Source organism: Austrofundulus limnaeus, unplaced genomic scaffold (assembly GCF_001266775.1).
Source record: "Austrofundulus limnaeus strain Quisiro unplaced genomic scaffold, Austrofundulus_limnaeus-1.0 Scaffold181, whole genome shotgun sequence".
Classification (NCBI taxonomy): domain Eukaryota; kingdom Metazoa; phylum Chordata; class Actinopteri; order Cyprinodontiformes; family Rivulidae; genus Austrofundulus; species Austrofundulus limnaeus.
In genome coordinates this window covers 536,482-550,343 of record NW_013952583.1, presented here as the reverse complement: position 1 = coordinate 550,343, position 13,862 = coordinate 536,482, and the positions used below count along the sequence as shown (strand labels likewise).

Below are 13,862 nucleotides of genomic sequence, written 5' to 3'. Positions count from 1 at the left end.
GGGGTCTAGACCCCCTCAGTTTTGGAAAAATTAAGAAGAAAAAAAAGAGGACACCACAGCAAAAAATCTTTAGAGAAAACATCCTTTTAAGCAACACAAAGAAAAGAAAGAATGCTGTGTAAAGGTAAAAGTTTGGGCTTAATTATTATGCATGGGTGCATGTCTGATCTGTAGTGATCTGTTCTTATAGTTTATATGGTCTTACTCTTTTGTAAAAAAAATAAAAAATAAAATTAGGCTTATGTTTTCAACATGACACCGCCCACACTTTCAGTAATGAGGTGGAATTTCCGCCCTCAGTCCCAAAAGAACCCAGAACAACATCTGAATCCCTGCAGGCCTCACTTTCCTCAGTTAAGGTCAGAGTTCATGATCCAAAAACAAGAAAATAGATAAAAGACAAAAATGGCCTCCATGGAGTACTTTAAAGTCCAAAACCACTGCTGACCAAAAATAACACAAAGACCCGTCTCATATTTACTAAAAATATCTTGACATCCTGTTAGGTTGAGTGTAAATCTAACACACATCATCACACCAGCAGTCAAATAGTGATGGGAAGTTCAGCACTTTTCAGAGAGCCGTCTCTTTTGGCTCCTAAACGGCTCAAAACTTAATATAATTTCTAGCCTCATACATTAGCTTAACTTAGCAAATATGAATTCTTTGTGTTGGTTACCCCTTTGGTATTTTGTGTTTTTATGAAAAGCCTTATAACTGCCCGATTTTGTGCATTTGTTCTGTTACAAAAGCAGGCACACTTGTGTGTTTTTTTTTTTTAATTATTTAACCAACCTTTTTTTTTGTAGTTGGTTGAGTATGCTGGGCTCTTCGGTACAGAAATCTGATCCACTTGGCCATGGGCGTAACCGCCATAGGCACCGGGTGGGACATGTCCCCCCCAAACTTCCAATATCTTTGCCCTCTGACCCACACACACACTTTTTTCAGCCGAAGCAGAAAAAAAAGACCTTTTAATAAAATGTGTGCCCCCCACCCCCAACTTTTAAGACGGTGATTACGCCCTTGCACTTGGCTGCAACACCTTTCTTCTCGTCTCCAGCTTTGAGAGAACTGGGTCTACTGCTTCAGGACCAGAACAACTGACTGTAATTGACTGAACCATGAGGCAGCCGAGCCCCCCCCCCCATCCCACCCTGAAGCATTGTTGTTGAGACGTAATGAAGTGGGAGTGTTTGAAACGGTAGAAGGTTCTTAAAGAGACAGAAGCCAATTTCAAGGGATTTAGATAGACTATGAAGCAAAGTCAAATTTAATTTGGATATCTACAGCATTTTCACAACAACTCAAGATAACATAGTTACTTGTTTGTGGTATAGAATTGAACTATGTGCCTGGAAAATACATATTACTAGGGGTGTAAGAAAATATCGATACACTGAAATATCGGGATATTTCATTTCCCGATACTGTATCGATATTTTAAAGCCCTGTATCGATTTTTTATTAATGTTTAAAATGTCAACCTTCTTGCCAACCGTTCATTTTTATGTTGTAGTTCAGCCTCTGACCACTAGTTGGCAGAAGTGAGCCAGCCATTTGGCTCCTCTACCTCTTGAGCGCCAGAGAGTAAGGGTAGCATTAGCATTGTAAGTAAACATTAGCTTTTCTTTTTTTTTTCCAATAAGAGGTTTTTATTTAATAGAATTTTTGGACAAAAAATCGCAATATATCGCAATATATTGCCTTGCTCACAGTATCGCAATATATCGGGATATATCGTATCGTGACCCCTCCGTTACGATATGTATCGTATCGCCAAATTCTTGCCAATACACACCCCTACATATTACCCCCTTTAATAAATTAAATCATCATTTAAAAACTGCATTTTGCATAATTTCAGTTTCTTTGTCTGACCTTAACATTCGTTTGCTGATAGGAAACGTCCAAGAGGGACAAAAACACGTAAACAGAAAAAAAAAAAAACTTTTTCACAGCACTGTGAAAAAACTGATTTGATTCGAGTTAGAATCAAGTTATTCTTCCAAAAGACACGTCACAATGATGAACAAGATTTACTCTAAAAGATTAAAAGGAACTGACAGGTGAAAGTAAGGACTTTGTTTTGGCACTGCACAGAATGTTATCAGTAGAAWCAAAATACTCTAATAGTTTTATAAAAACCAAAAAAAACAGGTGGAAATGAATTTGGTGACTGAAATCCAACTTTGTGTTCTACCTAGTTTAGCTGGAAGTTGTGTTTTCATTTGTTTAGAGATGTTAGTTTCACTCTGTGCAATGACCGTTTTGTTACAAAAAGAACAAGACAAAAGCCTGTATAACTATGGGGTTTACACTGAAATAGAAATACCCTGCTAACCACAAGGTGTGGATTGGTAGGTGCTATGTGGCATCCTTTGTTAAACCCAAACTCAGCCATGAAGGTGTTCATCATTGTGTAAACTGTACACAGTTAAAAGTGTAGCACCTCGTAGGATGGCGGCAAATCTTGCCTAACGCAAACCCTGACCATTCCAGAGTATTTCTGTTTCAGTGGTTCGCCCATACACATGCTGGTTTACATAATTATGTGATTTTAGAGAGAAGGTTCAACTAAATGCTAAATGTTTCTTTTCTACTCTAACAGGAAACCCACTGTCACAACTGCTGCGGGCACACCACACAAAGGAGTGGGACGGTGGGTTTTCCTGCACTAGTGTACCTTCCACCGGATGACACAGTGACCTTTGGACTGGAGACCTTCTCAGCTGCTCGCTTTTTCAGACTTCTGCAACAGCAAAATGGTCAAATTCCATCACATACAGGAGAAAAACAGCAAACACACCCAGAACTGTACTTCTTGCAAACCCATAAACCGCATCTGTGCTGCAAGAATCAGCGATGAATCCCATTTTTGACATTCCACAAGTCTCCTTTATAATCACATTACATATCTCACGTATCAMAGTCCCGAGTTCAGCTTTAAAAAGGTGGCCACTTTTTATTCAGCATCCAAACCTTTTTTCCAAAACCTGATTCCCCGACCCCAGACCCTTCCCCAGAGCCTCACACATGCCTGAGAAAAAACACAAGTTTCCCCTCGTGCTCCTGTGAACCATCTGCAGGGAATCAATAAAATGCCCCGAACTGGAGGGCCGCCAGGAATGTGTGCTCTCTACTGAAGAGACAAAATGGAAACGGTAAGAGGATAGCTGGGACCTCACACGAAAACCACTTCCATTTTAACGCCAACAAACCCCAAGCTGAAGAAAATTCAATATAACAGTTAATAGTTTTGCCTCTTATTTAYGCAGATTCTTTATCTCAGCTGGGAAAACACAAGATTCAAATCACCGCTTTCTGCTTCTGTAGTTAATGATGAATCCTCCGATTCCTCTGTAAAATAACAGAACAAGAGGATGGATTTTCTGAAGGGAAAACAACATCCACACAAGGAGCAATGGAAAACAACAATCAGACGCTCATACAGTAAATCAGACTTCTGGCAGATAGAGAAAGTCTGCACACATTCTTCTGGGTTTGATTGAAGTGGTTCCACTTTCCTTCAGAGCCAAACTACGGGAAGGACAGAAACGGCAGCAGATGTCCCACTCTGAGTGAGTGATCATGACACGGTAAAGTTTCAGAGCGGTGCAGTCTTAACACCTATTGTTAGTTGTGGGAAACAACCTGGATCAAGACAAAACCTCCACACTCCTGGTAAAGTTTACAGGCTTTCCATTTGTTACTCATTTTCCTATCAATAAAAATAAATTGTTGGTGGTTTACTTCCGTGTTTTCTTACTGGAAGTGCGATGAGAAAAATAATAAAATCTGATCCAATTGTTTCACATGAGGCCACAATGAATAAATAAAAACAAAAAGGTGCACTAATAAAATATATAGGTAAGACTCTCTAGGCTTCTTAAATTCCTCTTATGAGTGGCGGTGGATCACATCCTTATTGCTTATATACAGCGGGTAAAATAAGTATTGAACACATCACCATTTTTCTCAGTAAATATATTACTAGAGGTGCTAATGACATGAAATTTTCACTAGATGTCGGTAACAACCCAAGTGATCCATACATACAAAGAAATCAAACTATAAATGTCCAGAAATGAAGTTATTTGTAATAATGTGGAATGACACAAGGAAAAAGTATTGAACACACTTACTGAAATTTATCTAATACTTTGTACAAAAGCCTTTGTTGGCAATGACAGCTTCAAGACGCCTCCTGTATGGAGAAACTAGAGGCATGCATTGCTCAGGTGTGATTTTGGCCCATTCTTCCACACAAASAGTTTTCGTGGACCTCTTCTATGAACTCTGATCTTTAGTTCTTTCCATAGATTTTCTGTTGGATTCAGGTCAGGTCAAGGTCAAGTACATACCCAAAGTTGAGTACCAAAACCTTTAAAAAGTGAATTTTGCATAATAGGTCCCCTTTAAACCTTGATATATGAAGCTTTATTGACTGTCTAGACTTCAAATCTAGGGTATTCGTTCTAACCTGAAATGGTAATTTGTTGACTCACGTTTCACATTGACCGTACAAACAGGAGAATAGCACTGATATGATCATCAAACTCTTGGCTATGCTTTGGACCCGCCATCTACATGACTGAGCCTGGATTGTAGCAAATTTGGAAAAACCTCTTCAAATGTGAAGGCACTTTCTGCACTCACTAAACAGATTTCTCCAGCTGTTCCACGTTCCTCAGCTCACATCAGGATACAGCTACAGTAGCATGATGCTAGCTCCACTGGTATCAGATCAGGCTGTTTCCTTGCTCTTGTCACATTCACAGTGGTAGATGAGGCTAGAGATCAGTGTGGTCAGGTCTGCTTCAAATTCTCCACGACTAAGCCACTCCTGTACACATACAGTAGCCCCAACGACATGGAGACCACCACATTCCCCCCTTATTCCACCCAGGACCCCAAAAAAACACAGTCACTGAAGTTTTGTTAACATTAAAACCCCTCACAACCTATCAAACCCAATGTAGAGCCCACCACATTCTTAATATGTGCCTGAAGACCTCTCCAAGACTRAGACTGTTTCCATCATAGCATGATCTTTATCCAGGATGAAAAGCACCTTAGCAAGAACACATCAATCAAATTTCCAAAAACGTTAAACACAATTGTCACCTATTCCCAACGATGAGCTGCATTTTGCTTCCATTAAATGAAAGAAAAATAATTACTCTTTTTATGAGTCAGGTACAGCATGTAGATATGTTTTATGAAAGATTTAAAATGTGTATTTCAGTACATTACCTTCATGTTTTTAATAACTGATCACAAATTGGCTAATTTAACCAACATGAGTATATCCTTTATGCTTATTTATGACTTCCTGGTTTTATTTCCTTTGTACTATAGTGTATAAATGTTGTCAGCTGCAGCTTAAACCTCTTAAATCATCAGAGTTGGATTCTTGACAGTTTAAGATGAGTCAGTTTCTTACTTGTAAAAGTTCTTGTTGACCTTCCTTTCATGTGGGAATCCCAGCATGCCGCAAACCACGCGGGTGTTTTTGATGGTCCAGCCCAGGTCACAGATCTGAGCCCAGCCATCTTTGCGCTTCACCTCCACCACGCCCTCGGTAATGGGCAGCTTCTTCTTGGTCGTGACGACGACAGGACGGAGTCGCACCTCCTCCACTTTGTTCTCATCGACTTGYGCCTGGAAGGACAGACCGAGTGAGAGGATTTTATTACGGATCCTCGTACACCGTTTGTTTCCTTGTCAAACGTCTCTCTCTTCTTTCGTTATTCAGAACATTTTTTGTTCAAACCAAGACACATAACCGTGATAAGATCAACAGAATTCACCGTGAGTCATGGGGAAGCTGTAACAAATATTTAATAGTTGATGTGAGAAGCAGATCTGCAGCGATTCTCTTCCGCTGTAGTTTATTTGGGAAAAAGAACAAAAAAAAAAACCTGGCTATGGTTGAAGATTAAAGTCTGGTCGCCACATTTGACTGAGTCTCACTAAAAAGAGACAGAAGAGGAAGAAGTCACAGCCTCAGTTAACTGACTGTTCAGATACTGTATTTAAGAATGTGACTGTGAAGCTCTCATCACATTTGCACCTTTATCTACTCAAGGTAACTCAAAGTAAATGAGTTGTAGGTGTACGTCTAATAATTACTTCCTGAGAGTTGAATTAAATTCCGTCTGGAGTTATTTTGCTAACAAACAACCAGAGTTGAGGCAAACAGCGAATGCTAAAATTTTATGCACAGATGTTGCACAGAGTGCTTGAGTACGCGTGGTGAATTAGTCTCAGCTGCAACCACGCAAAATGCTAAGTCAATGTCTGTTAAACTGACTGAGTTATTTACATGTGTGAGTTTTATAAAGAAGTCAACTCTAAAAAGTTAATCAGTTGTAGATGTACGTTCAGAAATTACTTTCAGAAAGTTTCATTGAAATCTGTCTGGTGGTTCATCAGATATTTTGCTAACAGACTGTCAGGGTTGACACCAACAATTAATGCCAAAGATTAAAGCTAAAAAATGCACAACATGGTAGCATTTGGAGTGTGTGTAGGGGTTAATGCGCCATCACTACCACACCAAGAGTCAGACAAATACCAATATTCAATTGGCTCTGGGAGCCATCTTGAATTGGGTCAGTTGTAGAGGAATATCCATTGGTTATTTTCTGAAAGCTTCAGTAAAATCTGTTCAATGATTCCTGAGATATTTTTGGTAAGTGACAGAGTTGACCTCAAAAGTGAATGATGAAGTTTCAAACAGATGTTTTGAAAGTTACCACAGTTATAYTGTAGTGATAAACATCTCCTACATTAAACCATATAAACTAAATAATATTCATTCATAAACTGACAGCAGTAACTTACATCTATAACATTTGGGTCCACAAAGCCAGGGATCCTCTCGTCTCTGCAAACAACTCCAGCATCTTCATCATGAGTGCAGTCACTGTTGCCCCAGCCGCGAGACTTGCAGAATTCAATGCTCTTCTCACCGCCGTTGCACAACACGTTGTCCAGCCAGATTTTTCCTGCCGCAGACAGTCAGTGAGACTCTGACACACATCAGGCCAGAGGGGATCAAACAGTTCAAGTCTGAAGTTTCTATTGTGCAAATGATGAGTCAGCATCCACACTATTGTTTCTGGGTTTTTTATACGGTTTGCAATCTAGCAGCTGTTGCTCTTTTGATGAAATTTTGGCAACGAGTTCAGCTCCAAACATGGGTGCTGCTACTTTTATACTTTTTAAAATGTTTAATTTACAAATATAATGGCCACAGAAATGCATGAAGATCACTTTCATTTCTTTAAAAAACATTGTTTTCTTTGAAGCTTACTTTAGTATGCTTGCGCTATTTTTATCTTGCCCTACATTACTTTTTAGCTACAGCTCTGTTACATTTAGCATTTAGCCTTTTGATGCTTTTAACTTTAGATAGTCCTTCAGTCCTTTTTAGTTTGTAGCTACAGCTCTGCTACATTTAGYRTTTAGCTAGCCTTTTGATGCTTTTAGCTTTTAGATAGCCTTTTGATACATTTTAGCTTTAAGCTAGACTTTTTGGCTACTTTTATGTTCTTGCAAGCATTCTGTCTTTTATGTTTAAATAGCCTTTTGCTACTTTCAGTTTTAAGTTAGCCATGATCTATTTTTATTATTTAGCTACCATTCTGTCACATTTATATTTTAGCTAGTGTTTTGCTGCCTTTAAGTTTTGGCTACTGTTCTGCTATAATATGCCTTTTGGTACTCTTTGCCTTTTGTTACTTCTAGATTTGACCTAAACTTTTGGCTACGTTTGTTTTATTTATCATTCTGCCTTTTTATAGCCTTTTGCTACTTTTATTATTTAGCTAACATTTTGAAACTTTCAGTATTTTAGCACCTTTTTCTACTGTTCTACCCCTTTTAGCTATTTTTTTTTTTTGCTACTTAGAGCTTTTACTAACCTTTTACTAGTTTTAGCTTTCATCTACCATCTGGCAACTTAACTTTTAGTTTTTAGCAATCCCTTTGTTGCTTTAAGCTAACATTTTATTTTATTTTTTTACTTAAATGTTTTGTTTTATAGCTCCTGCAAGTTTTGGCAGCTAGGTTTCACAGGATTTCTGCAGCAAATATTTTCAGTTGGTCATCAATAATTGTCACTGTAGTAAAACAAGTCTTGTTTTTTATGTTTGAAAGAAATATTGTCACTAATTAGAATTTCTGATATTTTGTTTTTAGCTGAAGTATAATTATGAAATTTATTTTTTCAGTACTTTATTTACTAAAACATTTAATTGTATTAACAGCTACTACACAGGACAACATACTTTCATTCGAGAGCTCATGGCTGAAAAGTTTAATAAATAAGAAGCCAGGTTGGTCTCACCTTGGCCTTTGCCGTATTTAGCGCTGTGGGTCCATCCTGTAGCCGAGACAAAGCCCAGCTGGCGACAGAGCACGTTGGCATTGGCTATAGAGAAGTCATCATCACAGATGGTTCCCCACTCTCCTTTGTAGAACAGCTCTATCCGCCCCTCGTTGTGTTTTCGGGGGTATCCAGATAGTCGGACTTTAAGCCTTTCAGTCTGAGGGGATAAAGACGGGGTAGGTGCCAGGTTGGCTCTGTTTGCCGCTGTGGTTTGAGCTGAACAATTAGGAAACCACAGCCATAACAGAAGGCTGAACACAAACTGCTGCCTGTGCCTCAACTTCTCCATTACTTCAGCTGAAAGAAGAGAAAGAGACAATGTCTAGTATGTAAATGAGAAAAAATTTAGAGCCGTTTGTTTTACTGTATATGCAGTAAGGCAGAAATGATGACAAAAACTGTCCCTGACGTTCTCATTTTGGCCTCAGCACCAGCCTGTTCACAGCCCTTACAACTTTACAAGAAAATGACATATTTGACAAAGTTTATTTTTGATAAAGATAGCATTTTTAAAATAAAACTGTTGTAATGGAACTAATACTTTTATGTTTAAGCAAGTAATTCATGACATCCTTTAATGACCTAGGTTTTCATGACATGCTGTTCTGCAGATAGAATGATTAAAGTCAGAACAAGATTTGCTAACAACAGTCATTCTTAGATATCACTTGTGTTTATCTTTGTGTTTTCCATTGACCTTGTATCAAATCTTGCTAAGATGACAGAATGGTGTTTGTTAATATATATATATGAGGCCTCTCGAGACACAGTGAGTAGTGTGGAGAGACAGTGACAGAGAGAAGCAGAGGCACAGAGACAGGCCAGGTTGTTCTCTGTGTTTCCTGTTGTTGCAATWAAACTCAGCTGATCATCTCACGGARTACCTTCATTCTTGGACCATGCATTTCTGTCTTTGTTTAACAACTGTTTAATCTGTTAGCTTTCAAAATATGCGAAAGGACAGCCTTTCGGCTACTACCAAATCAAAATTTAGGTCAATAACACAGCTGTGGTCACATTGGTTGTAGCATCCATCTTGCATAAGGATGACTCCAAAAGTTAAATCAGTTGTTGATGTACATCCAATGATTACTTCCTAAGAGTTTCATTAAAATTCATCCAGTGGTTCACAACATATTTTGCTGACAGCCATTCATGCACACACACTTGGGCATAAACAGTCATGGGGGATAATCACAACACTAAAATGATATAATGAAAGTCACAGAAAAGATGGCCGGCACATGGGAATAAGATGTGCAAAGAGCCGCTTCAGTATTTTAATTCAAACCAGCTGATCTGTTGTGATTTTAGTCTCACTGCCTCACATTTGAAGGGGATATACAGTATCATGACTTTAAATCCTTTTACCATAAATCCTTCAGTTGGGGTCTATATAAAGTGGAACTGCAATGCTTTGGTCTGAATTCCTCATTATTGTAACTCCATAAGCCCCTCTTTCACCACTTTTCTGAGGTGAATCTGAGAGCAGCTCGTTTTGATGCTGTGTCTTTAAAAAGGAGGCGCTTCACAACCCCCCTCTAGGTTTTTCTCCCAATGATCATTGTCCACTCTCTTGTTCTGCCATATTTGTTCTTTGATAGCGAATATATGATTATCTAGCGGCACAGAAACTTATTTACTTAATTAATAGATGTCAACAATGGAAGACCTGTTCATCCAGCCTTACATGTTGGAGCCAGAGTCTGACCTTGAGCCAGAGTCTGACCCAGAGCCAGAGTCTGACCCAGGGCCAGAGTCTGACCCAGAGCCAGAGTCTGACCCAGAGCCAGAGAAGAAAGAAGACGATGAACCCGCAAAACTGAGAATTCATGAAACTGGTTAGTCCGAAGTCCATGACCTTATTCAGCAGTTCTGTGTTCAGAAAATGTAACAGGGAATAGAGAAAACTGAAGGAACTGAAAAATATGACCCAAACAGAAAAAATATCTACGCAGCACCGGGATAAACTAAATTAAACTTTTCTGCACGCTTAGAGTCTCCAAGTACAAGAAAATATATTTAAGGGCCAAAAAAAAAGTGGATTTTGCAGGACATATCCCCTATAAACATGTACATCTCAGTCAATAGACATACATCAGAAAAACTCATTCAAATGTCATCATGGGTGATAAGGCTGAATTTTTCATTTTCTCCTTTCACCCTGTACCAAAGAATGAGTTGACGCCACCAGCCTTGCTTAGCTGAACCAAGAGAGGTCAAGCGATTAAAGCCTTCCCTCAGCCTACATCCCCCAGAATGCCATGTTTTATTTATTTATTTTATTTATTTCCCGTTATTTATCCAGGCAAATCCCAGGGCAGCCTGAACCTGAAGGCAACCTATTGTACATGTTTTTTTTGTTTTTTTGGGGGGGGGTGGGGGGGGTGGATGAGGAGAACAAGGAACCAGAACCAGGAGAACAATGCAAACTCCGAGGCGTCAGTGTTAACCATGGTAAATGGTAAATGGACTGTACTTCTATAGCGCCTTTCTATCCATCCAGGACACTCAAAGCACTTCACACTACAGACATTCACCCATTCACACACACATTCACACACTGATGATGGCAAACTACAATTGTAGCCACAGCTGCCCTGGGGCACACTGACAGAAGCRAGGCTGCCATACACAGGCGCCACCGGACCCTCTGACCACCATCAGTAGGCAAGGAGGGTAAGGTGTCTCGCCCAAGGACACAACGACTGAGTCGACTGGACGGGAATCGAACCGGCGACCTTCCAGTTCCAGGTCGACTCCCCTAACCACTCTACCACAGCCGCCCCAACAGTTCACTACAATTCAAATGATGTCCCTCATCCTGCACACCTGCTGGGATGAGGGGGCATTATTTTTTATTTACTTCAAAATAATAATTATTTTTTATTTCCTTCGTCTCAGAGATGTAAACAGCATGTTCAAAGCTGATGACAATCACACTGCTTGTGTGGACTATTTCACAGGATTCAACCACACAACCTCAATGGATATGCAATCCAACAAAATTTATTTTCAGAAAGAAAATTCCGATCATCTGAAATGACAACTCAAACTTCTATCTGAGAACTTAGTCCCTTCCCCGGACTCTCGGTAGTAAAACTTTTTAAACGTATTAACTGAAGACCAATCTGCGGTCCGCAAAATATGTTTCAGAGAAACGCCACTATGAAGTTTGAAGAGATTTTTTTCTTAAAGTTGCATTAATTGAGTCTTAGACCCTGATTTCCCATATGGAAGTCCACAACATAGACCAGTAGACCATTGGAGTCATGGTCACTAAATTGTTGTTTTGCCAAAGTGGTTCTGGATCGGTGTTCAGTGAAATTATTCACATTCTATCAGACATATTTACTATCACATGTCTATCGCGATTTATATCGTTACTGTTTTATTGCCCAGTCCTATCATCTTGTACACCTCTCTGCATGAAGTATTTTTTTACGTTCGTAGGCTAATGCCCAATTTGAATAAAAAGCTCAGTTTTTACTTTTACAACCCATTTTTTCCCATATGTCTATAAAGCTGTCAGTGAACACCACATAGGCCTGCTATTGATATTTCCAGGACTAGACTCCAAAGCTTTTAGTGAGTGGGCGGTTGACACAAACACTGTAGTGTGATGTGTTTGTACAGGAACTGCAAATTTAAGTTTCCCTTTCCAAAACATTGAGTCTGAATACATAGTCTGAGTTCAATTTCACAGTGTCTGGAYGGACACACACGTTTACTGAGCTTTGGTGAGGAAGAGCTCTTTAGTGGAAAAGTGGGAAAGCCGCTGTGTTTTAAAAGATGCATGTGTGTAATTATGCTCTGTATGTCGATTCTTTGTCAATAATTAAAAACGAAAAAGAAGAAGAATTAGATTTATCGTATCATCTTGTGATGAAGGTTGTTGAGTTGTTATCACTGTATTAAACATGGCATTTAAAGGCCAAGCCTTCCTGGAAGAAAAGCCTATTGCTCGCTGATAATGATAAAAAAAAAAAGGATAGAATTATAGTTAACTTTTGAAACCAGCTGAGCATAATCTGGTGATCATGTGAGCTTTGGTGTGAGCTCTTAGACAGATGTGGGTAGTAACTAGTTACTTTTACTTATGGTTATGTACTTTAGTTATTATGAGATCTTATCTCATAATTACAATGATGTTATGATTAGTTACTTAGTACTCATGTAACCTCTCCACAAAATGCTTTTTACTCTTACGTAATTTCTTGGACAGCTAATTTTTACTTTTACTTGAGTAAAAATATGTTGAAGTAGAGCTACTCTTACCTTTTCTCATAAGTATGAGATCAGGATCTCATAATTATGAGATATTTTCTCATAAATATCTCATTACATCTGATAGGAGAACTTATCGCATAATTATGACATATTATCCTGTAATTATAAGATCATATCTTGTAATTATGACATTATCGCTTAAATCTTTTACTGTATTTGTTATGCATCGCATCAGGGGTGCAGCATCAGAGGCGAGTAAAATTTACTCGCCTATCCGCCTTCGTGTTTTTTCTGAATGCTCGTTGGAGGACTGGAAACGCATCAGGCCCAGACTGAGCCGTCTTATGAAAGGGGCTGAGGTCTTTTCTCCTGCTTATGACTTATTACTTTATAATTATGACATTTTCTCAAAATTGTGGGTTCTTTTCTTATAATTATGAGCTCTTTTCTAGTAACTATAATTCATTTATCTGGGGCGGCTGTGGTAGAGTGGTTAGGGGAGTCGTCCTAGAACCGGAATGTCACTGGTTCGATCCCCGTCCAGTCGACTCAGTCGTTGTGTCCTTGGACAAGACACCTTACCCTCCTTGCCTACTGATGGTGGTCAGAGGGTCCGGTGGCGCCTGTRTATGGCAGCCTYGCTTCTGTCAGTGTGCCCCAGGGCAGCTGTGGCTACAGTTGTAGTTTGCCATCATCAGTGTGTGAATGTGTGTGTGAATGGGTGAATGTCTGCAGTGTGAAKCGCTTTGAGTGTCCTGGATGGATAGAAAGGCGCTATATAAGTACAGTCCATTTACCATTTACCATCTGTGTGTATGATAAGTTCTCGTAATTACGAGAGAATAATCTAAGAGAAGAGATGGGTGGAGTACCCAAAAGTTGAACTCAGATTAGGAGAGTCATAGCTGATTGAGTTTAATGTGGATGGTGTTGTGTCTGCTGGATTGTTAATAAATTTACCTGCACACCAGTTTATATGAGTTCTACTTAATTTGGCTCTGTCACAAAGGTAACACTGGTACTCAACTTCCTTAATCGGTAGTGTATGGCATTACATCCATCCATCCATTTTCTTCCGCCTATCCAGAGYCGGGTCGYGGGGGCAGCAGCTTCAGAAGGGAGGCCCAGACCTCCTTCTCCCCAGCCACTTCTTCCAGCTCCTCCGGGGGAACTCCAAGGCGTTCCCAGGCCAGCCGAGAGACATAGTCCCTCCAGCGTGTCCTGGGTCTTCCTC

General features: G+C 39.5%; 1 protein-coding gene and 1 long non-coding RNA gene across 2 annotated transcripts in view; one reads left to right on the top strand and one right to left on the bottom strand.

The window, feature by feature from the left end:
* Positions 1-13,862, bottom strand: part of loxl3b (lysyl oxidase-like 3b) — a gene marked incomplete in the record, with an annotated part of 41,898 nt that overhangs the window by 23,201 nt on the left and 4,835 nt on the right. The window contains 4 exon segments of the mRNA XM_014018024.1: positions 2,687-2,752; positions 5,447-5,664; positions 6,850-7,013; positions 8,357-8,695. Coding sequence (XP_013873478.1) covers positions 2,687-2,752; positions 5,447-5,664; positions 6,850-7,013; positions 8,357-8,687 — 779 coding nt within the window.
* On the top strand, positions 2,766-3,752 carry LOC106524282 (uncharacterized). Its single transcript, XR_001310991.1, has 2 exons — positions 2,766-3,164; positions 3,375-3,752. It is a non-coding gene; the product is annotated as an uncharacterized LOC106524282 (long non-coding RNA).